Genomic DNA, 7,824 nt, shown 5'->3' with positions numbered 1-7,824 from the left:
CTAATTATTGAATTGTGCCTCTAAGGTATGCATTCCCTAGTTTCATTTAAAAGATTCAAATTATTCTTGATTTCTTAAATTAGCTAGTTTGTCACATTATTATTAGATCTATCGCTTGAGGTTGCTGCAAAAATGTCGTTTATTGATAACAAAGCCTCCACATTATTCTGGAAATTTTTTTTGGAAGTCTTTTATAAGAAAAGCATGTCTTCTTTTTAAATATAAGATATTTCCTTTTTTTTTTTTTTTTAATGTGAATAATTAGTGATAGTATTGGATTATTTTTTATGTGAATAATATGTTATCTTTATGGTATTGAAACAGGTGACCACTTCCTAAGCACTAGCTTATGTGAAATCTCTCTCTCTCTCGAAATCACTTAGGCAAATGTGCCCTTACACACGGGTCCGTACACACTTTATGAAGTGGTATAACCCTTTTAACCTCAATCAAAAAAATCAGTCACCAAGAATAGCATTTTGCTCTTCAACTAGTCAAAAGTCCAAAAATAAGTCTGCTCTATTTTTTTTGTCCCCTGCCTTTATGTGACAGTTATTAAGAAAGTTGACCAAAGATGAATGCTATGGTACAAATTGACCACTTGTAATGAGGAACATTTATGTGTGGCTTGTGTTGCTGTAATACATTTATGGTAAAATTGTATTTTGATTCCTAATTATAGGTGTAATAAATTAAACTCCTACAGTTTCAAATGTAATAAATTAAACTCAGAGATTTGAAAAGGTAACAAATGAAGCTCTAAGTCCATATTTCATCCAATTTTTTTTTTTTTTTTTTTTTTTTGAGAATCGACCTCATATTCTTTTACTTGAATGCTCATATGCAGACTCCACATTCTCAACAAAATGCTAGACTCTAAACATGGTCGGTTTCATGACATTATTTTAAGTTTAGGCATGGACCGACCCACAAACGTAGCTTCCACTTAGAATTCCTCCTATAAAAGTGACTTCATTTCGGCTAATTCTCTAGTATCTTCTACTCAAATCATTTCTAATCTCTTGCAAGTCGTTCTAGTGCTCAAAGTGGTCACTCATACTGCTGAAGTGTATATCATACTTCCCTCAAATTCCCAGAACTGTGATTCTTTGTTGCTTTATATACTAATGTATGTGTCTAGTAGATTGTAATGACAAAATGTGTCAAAATCCAAGTTGTGTTCTCTGAATTTCAATAGTGTGAACCTGGCTGTGTCTAGTGAAAAGATCTACTTTAGCATAGCAAGATCTATAAGCAGCTGAATATATTTTATTCCAATTGCCCTTGTTCCAAGTTAAAGCCATAACAGAGATGATACTCCCTAGGATTCTCATTCTTGTTTGCCTTTTCTCATCATGTGTCTCTTTTCCTCTTATTCAAGACAAACTGAATAGTTACACAAAACAGAAGTATTTGCACACAATATCAAGAATTTCATTACCACCAGATCCTGCACCTGAGGCAGTTAGCCCGAGTTACAATGTGCATTCCGGTAGTAGTATAACTACTTTCAATGTACAATCTTTTGGTGCCATTGGGGATGGTGTCACTGATGACACACAAGCATTCAAAATGGCCTGGGACACTGCTTGCCAAGCTGAAAAATCAGGAATTCTTCTTGTTCCTAAGGGTTATTCCTTCATGATACAATCTACAATATTCACAGGCCCTTGCAAATCCGGCATCACATTTCAGGTAATATTGATATTCTCCTAAAGTAGAGATTTTATATAATTCTATAAGAATAGCTTTTTCTTGTTCCTTTTAACTAAAAACTAACGGGTTTTTTTTGGCGTGGATAATGAGAAGATTGATGGAACTATTATGCCGCCGGATGGACCCGATTCATGGCCAATAAAAAGTAGTAAAAAACAATGGTTGGTTTTCTATAGAATCAATGGAATGTCATTGCAAGGGGGTGGTGTCATAGATGGCAGAGGAGAGAAATGGTGGAATCTTCCATGCAAGCCACACAGAGTAGGGCATTTTTCCCTCCTCTAATATCACTTTTTGATATCACCACTACTGCAAATTTGCTTACTTATTTGCTGTATATCAATGAAACAGGCACCTAATGGGGATTCACTGCCTAGTGTTTGTGATAGCCCAGTCGTAAGTGACAAACACAGTTAAAATATTTCTGGAATACTTGTTTCCATCTTTAGAAAGTGCATTTCTTAAAAATTAATCTTCAAAATTTGTGATGCAGGCCATAAGATTCTTCATGAGTTCCAATTTGACACTCCAAGGACTTGAAGTTAAGAACAGCCCCAAATTTCATTTGCGGTTTGACGTTTGTCAATACGTCGATATAGAGTTGCTCAACATAAACTCACCTGCTCGAAGTCCCAACACCGATGGAATTCACATCGAGAACACAAAAAATGTCAACATATATAATTCAGTTATATCCAATGGTAACTATAGAGATATCAATTTTTCATGTCTCTACCATGTTCTACTTCAGAGATTCACAGTGCTTTTTGGTTATTTACCTTCCTTGTATAGGTGATGACTGTGTATCAATTGGAGCTGGTTGTTATAATGTAGATATAAGGAATATAACTTGTGGTCCAAGTCATGGAATAAGGTAACAAAGTGCTTTCATAGAAAAAAACTCCAATATTTGTAATTTTTGCCTCAATAATTTTTACAGTTTTCTTTCATCTTTAAAGCTTATTCATTGTCCCTACTTTGTGCAAGTTTTTGCTTAATATAAATGTAACTTGATCCTCTTCAATGGGTGCAGTATTGGCAGCCTAGGCATTCGAAACTCCCAGGCATGTGTTTCTAACATCACAGTGAGTGATTCGGTCATCAGGCATTCAGATAATGGTGTTAGGATCAAAACTTGGCAGGGTGGATTAGGTTCTGTATCTAAAGTGACATTCCATAACATATACATGGATACCGTCCGAAACCCAATTATCATAGACCAATACTACTGCCTGACCAAGAATTGTCCCAACCAAACCTCTGCAGTTTCCATTTCTGATATCTTGTACTCAAACATAAAAGGCACGTATGATGTAAGAAGCCCTCCAATGCGTTTTGCTTGCAGTGACTCTCTCCCATGCACAAACCTCACACTTTCTGAAGTGGAACTACATCCTATCAAAGCACAAGTTTTGTCAAACCCAATTTGCTGGAATGCTTATGGAACTATGCAGACACTTACTATTCCACCAGTTTTCTGCTTGTTGGAGGGAATGCCACAATCAATGCAACAGAGTGATTTTGCTGGGTGTTAAACAACTTGGACTAGTTAGACAAATATGCAAAGTAAATTAGGTATATGTCAAAAACGAAAAAAAGATAAGTACCTTGGAAATCACAAGTGAGATAAGAGTTAATATTGTGTCTTATTTACCCAATGGCAATGAGTTAGGGATATTGTTTAAATAAGGTTTTATTATACGGGCCGTGGGAGATGTTATTGTAAAGTGATACATGTCCAATTGTAATTTATAATCCTACTTATTCTCTATGTACTCTCTTCTACAACATTTAAATTTTGAAATCAAAGCTTAAGTGGGTAGTATATCAAAGAGAATCAAAATTTGATAGATATTACACTCCTTAATTTTTATTTATTTTTTAGTTATAATCAAGAATCTTTGTCTAAACTAAATCATTGAAAAAAGAATAGTGGGCCATGTAACTTTGGGGCATGCAGATGTTATCTCTAGACCTATGAAAAGGAACTTGATAATAAATGAAGATAAGAACAAAAAAATTGAATCGCATATAATTCATTCATTGGTTGTTTCATAACTAAATTGACTTGGTATAACTGTTACAAGAGGCCTAATTGAACAACCTCCCATTATCTTGGTTTGGCTATTGCGCCCAATTTTGCAAACCAATTGCAATTGCACAAACATCAATAACAAATGACTTCCACATTTAGCAAGCAGTCAGTATTATAATGTGTACACACAGAATAGGCATGTATGAACAGACAGCAATGGTGGGCTGCCACACACATGCTAAGCCTATAGCTTCAGGCCCAGGATGGTGATAAGTATACAAGAAACAAGGTACAAAATGGACCAATGTGGGGGCACTAATTGGGGTAAACGCAGAAAAAGGGTGGGAGCCGTAGCTTCAACCACGATAAGTGCAACTACTATATACAATCATTTAAAAATAATAATAATAAAACTCTAAAAAGTTATATATAAACAGATATGCCAATAAGCTAAAATAAAATATTTAATCCAAAATTCACCTTTAATCTCTCAAACATATGGAATTTGGAAGCAAGTGTTTTTCAATTAGTTAATTAAACCACCATGGGGATATCCATGTGGAATGAAGTAAATTCGTAAGTCTCAGGTTCAATTTACCACACTATATGAACACAAAGGAAATCTTGAATTATGTATAGAAACAAAATGAACCACTTCTATTTTTGGAGCTAAAAAATATGAAGAGTGGCTTTTTGGTCCCTTTTGTGCAGTGCTTAGGAGTTAGGACATCGCGAAGACATGGGTTCAATTCCCATAAGGGATAAGTAATCATTCCTAGCCGCTTTTAGTTAGTATTCATTATTAAGTGATCACTTGCTATTTGGTTGGAAAAGGTGGTCCGTCCATGGTGTTTGCAACTGTCTCTTGGTTATGAAATAATAGTCTAACTAATGCAGTGGCGACTTCAGAAATTTTGTCCAGGGTGTTCCTATTCCACTTTGAAAAAATTTCGAGTCATTTTAGTCTATTTCGAGACATTTCAGTAAATACCAGCCGAAATTCAAGATTTGGCCAGCATGAAGTTTGTGCTTAAAAAAAAAAAAGTTCTTAAAACCAAAACAAATTTGCATTCTGTACACCGAAAAACCTCAAAAGGAAAAAAAAATGAAAAGAAAAGAAATGAACAAAGGTACCTATACAATAAACTATAAGTTCATTTGAAATATTAATAAAATTATTAATTATTGTTGTTTAGTTGTTTCATAAATTTGTTTGTCTTTTATAAACTATAATTTGTTATATTGTTGTTTCATTAATTATTAAATTATTAATTATTGTTTAGCTTAACATAATTTAATTTGTTTGTCTTTTATAATGTATTAGTTAATTAAATTATTAATTATTGATGTTTAGTTGATTTATTAATTTTTTTTACTAACTACTAGCAGTCTAGCACACACTCCACTGTGCATTAGTACACACCTCATGTGTGCACACACCCTTGCCTCTCCAATACCGTATCGGAGGCCGTTTCGGTTTAGTTAGAGAAACAAAATATTTCGGTATTGGATAATACTGGTGTACCGTTTCAGAATTACCGTTAAATATATATATATATATATTCTCTAAAAAATATAAAATGATTTTAAAGTATGACATAATAATTTCTTTAAATATTAATAATTATGGTTGTATAATCTTTTTTGTTTAGAAGAGTTGTAGTTTAATAATAGTACTAAGTATATGTGCTTACTAAATGCAATAGGGAAGAAGAAAAAAAAAAAAAATCAATGTGCAAAAGTTAAAGCTAGGACACGTGGGTGCTTGAAGATAAGGTTGAAAATTTTGAAAACTTTTGACTCATGACTTCAGTATTCACGTGGGAGGAGCTCAGGAGGACTCTAGCGTACAAAACCATAGGCGTTCAAAACAAGAAATACCAAAGAACAGAGAAGCGGAAAAGTGAAAAAAAACATAGAACGGAGAAGAAAAGGCGAGGAAGAAGAAGCTGAAGCAGGTGGGGAGACTGCGATTGAGAAAATGGAAGTGGCCGGAGACATGGAAGTGACCGGCAATGTGGTGGTGAGTGGTTGTGACGACAAAAACTGATGATTTTTGGCTTTTTTTTTCTTTCTTTTGAGATTTTCTGTTACATTTTTTTTTTAAGATTTTAATTTAAAATTTGTTTGGCATAAAAATTTTGAGGGTGTTCCTGATATTACTTGAGGGTGTTCCTATTTTTTTTTTAAGGATAAACAAATAAAAAAATTTAAATTATTATATATAAAAAAAAAAAAAATTCAAGTCAGGGTGTTCCTAGGAACACCCTGAACTGATTAATTATTGTGTACCCTTAGGATACACATTAGCAAAATTCTATATATATATATATATATATTAGTTAATTACTAAATAATTCCAAAACAAATAAATAAATAAATATATATATATATATAATTAAGCCTACCTTTTTTTCTGGGAAGAAAAAAATTTTTGAGACAAAAAACTAAGATACAAAGAGAGCGTACTCCAAAATAACATTCACAACAGCAACCAAAGAACCCAAAAACTCTATTAGAGAGGGACTAACAGTCAAGCTCATAAGCAGCCTTATTGGCTCTCCTGGAACCCAACTAAAAGAAGAGGAAGGTACTGGGTTCGTTAAGAACCTGGTTTCTAACAAAAGATTAGCAATAAGCCGAAGGACCGGAGCATTAGGAAAAGAAGGGTCTTTCAAAAACATACATTAGGTGTTAGTTTGGATTGCACTGAAAACGTTTTTCAGTGCATTTGCATTTTAAACAATGGGTCCTGTGCACTATTCATGGGACCCCAAGTACAGAATTCAGCAAAATTTTCATTAAAACTGGGTCCTACGATACTATTTACACATTTAAAAATTATTTTGCTACAGTGTTTTCAATTTTCAGTTTTCAACAATAAGCGGTATCTAAACAGACCTTTTAAATTTGTGTTTCAACATGGTTGCTTCTAAGGTTATGCACCGATTGGATCGGGTCAAATTTAGGTATTTTTGAACCCAAGGTTAAGAAATCTTCATTTCAGTCCAGCCCATAGAAGCTTTAAAAATCAATTCAACATAATTCACGTAAACCGGGTAAGGTTGGATGGGGCCTTCGGGTTTGTTAAGGCCTACTACACACTACTTTTTTACAACAAATTTTACAATTGCAAAAAGAGATTAAATTTAATAAAGGCGCAGTGTGAAAGCCTAAATTTACACCCTCCAATCATTTCCTGCCACATAAGATTTGTCTAAAGATTATAATAGTCTAACACGTTGGATCACAATCTCATTTTGAAAAAAAAAAAAAAAAACAGTTTCGGCCAGATAAGGCAAGTAACAATAAATCTTCCGACAATAATATTGAATACCAAATCTGAACCCACCATTACCAAGGCCTCTGTTGAAGGAAATTTCTACAGAATCCAATCCTTTCCGCCAGATCCATGGTGGCCAGCTCACTTCCCCAAATGGTTGAGTGTTTTGAAACTACTAATATAGTGAAAGTGAAATACAGCCATCCTGAAAGAGTATTTCCATCCGATAATTCCATCCTATTCTATTTTATCATCTCAAAAAACTATTTTACCAATTTTATAATATCATTTCACAATATACTCAATATCTCAATTTTTATTTTACTATACTTCACATTAAAATAATATATCTACATAATGAAATAATATATTCTAAAGAGAGAGAGAAAATGAGACAATGAAGAGAGGACGCAGATTTTTGTAGGTAGAATAAAATAATAATTTTTGGATTTAGAATATTGCTACAATGCAATCGCAAATTTGCAACGGTACTGTAGCAATATTGCAAATTTTTTTAGCTTTAGCAGACCAGTTGTTGACTTTTTTTGTTCTAAAATGGTAAAGCTTGGCAAGATATGGCATATACCATGTCAGCTATGAATGATCTCAAATGCTTTCTTTTGTCAAGGAAAGACAAAAAACCACCTAATTATGTTTTGGTCGTAAGGATGATCTCAAACTTCTTATAAGGAGTACAAGATATTTCCCCTTTTTCAAAAACATACAAAAAAGAAAATTGATGATGTACGTAGTTGAAGAAATAACATAAAGGAGTTTGGAAACAAGATCC

The 7,824-nt window shown here is 33.4% G+C and overlaps 1 protein-coding gene across 1 annotated transcript; it reads left to right on the top strand.

Annotated features, from left to right (window-relative positions):
- The first annotated feature begins 997 nt into the window (after window positions 1-997).
- LOC112021894 (polygalacturonase At1g48100) lies at window positions 998-3,489 on the top strand. The gene is made up of 6 exons (XM_024054461.2): window positions 998-1,695; window positions 1,810-1,977; window positions 2,068-2,112; window positions 2,210-2,417; window positions 2,509-2,590; window positions 2,750-3,489. Exons 1-6 carry the CDS (start codon window positions 1,312-1,314, stop codon window positions 3,249-3,251), a joined length of 1,389 nt encoding a protein of 462 aa, XP_023910229.1. The 5' UTR covers window positions 998-1,311; the 3' UTR covers window positions 3,252-3,489.
- The last annotated feature ends 4,335 nt before the right edge of the window (window positions 3,490-7,824 follow it).

The sequence above is a fragment of the Quercus suber genome, unplaced genomic scaffold (genome assembly GCF_002906115.3).
Source record: "Quercus suber isolate HL8 unplaced genomic scaffold, Cork oak 2.0 scaffold_848, whole genome shotgun sequence".
Taxonomy (NCBI): Eukaryota; Viridiplantae; Streptophyta; class Magnoliopsida; order Fagales; family Fagaceae; genus Quercus; species Quercus suber.
This window is presented reverse-complemented; position numbering and strand designations above follow the sequence as displayed.

Coding starts and splice junctions, on each gene's coding strand:
- LOC112021894 (XM_024054461.2), top strand. CDS start 1,312: ATGATACTCCCTAGGATTCTCATTCTTGTTTGCCTTTTCTCATCATGT. Junction 1,978..2,067: donor TTCCATGCAAGCCACACAGA/GTAGGGCATTTT, acceptor TCAATGAAACAG/GCACCTAATGGGGATTCACT. Junction 2,113..2,209: donor GTGTTTGTGATAGCCCAGTC/GTAAGTGACAAA, acceptor TTTGTGATGCAG/GCCATAAGATTCTTCATGAG.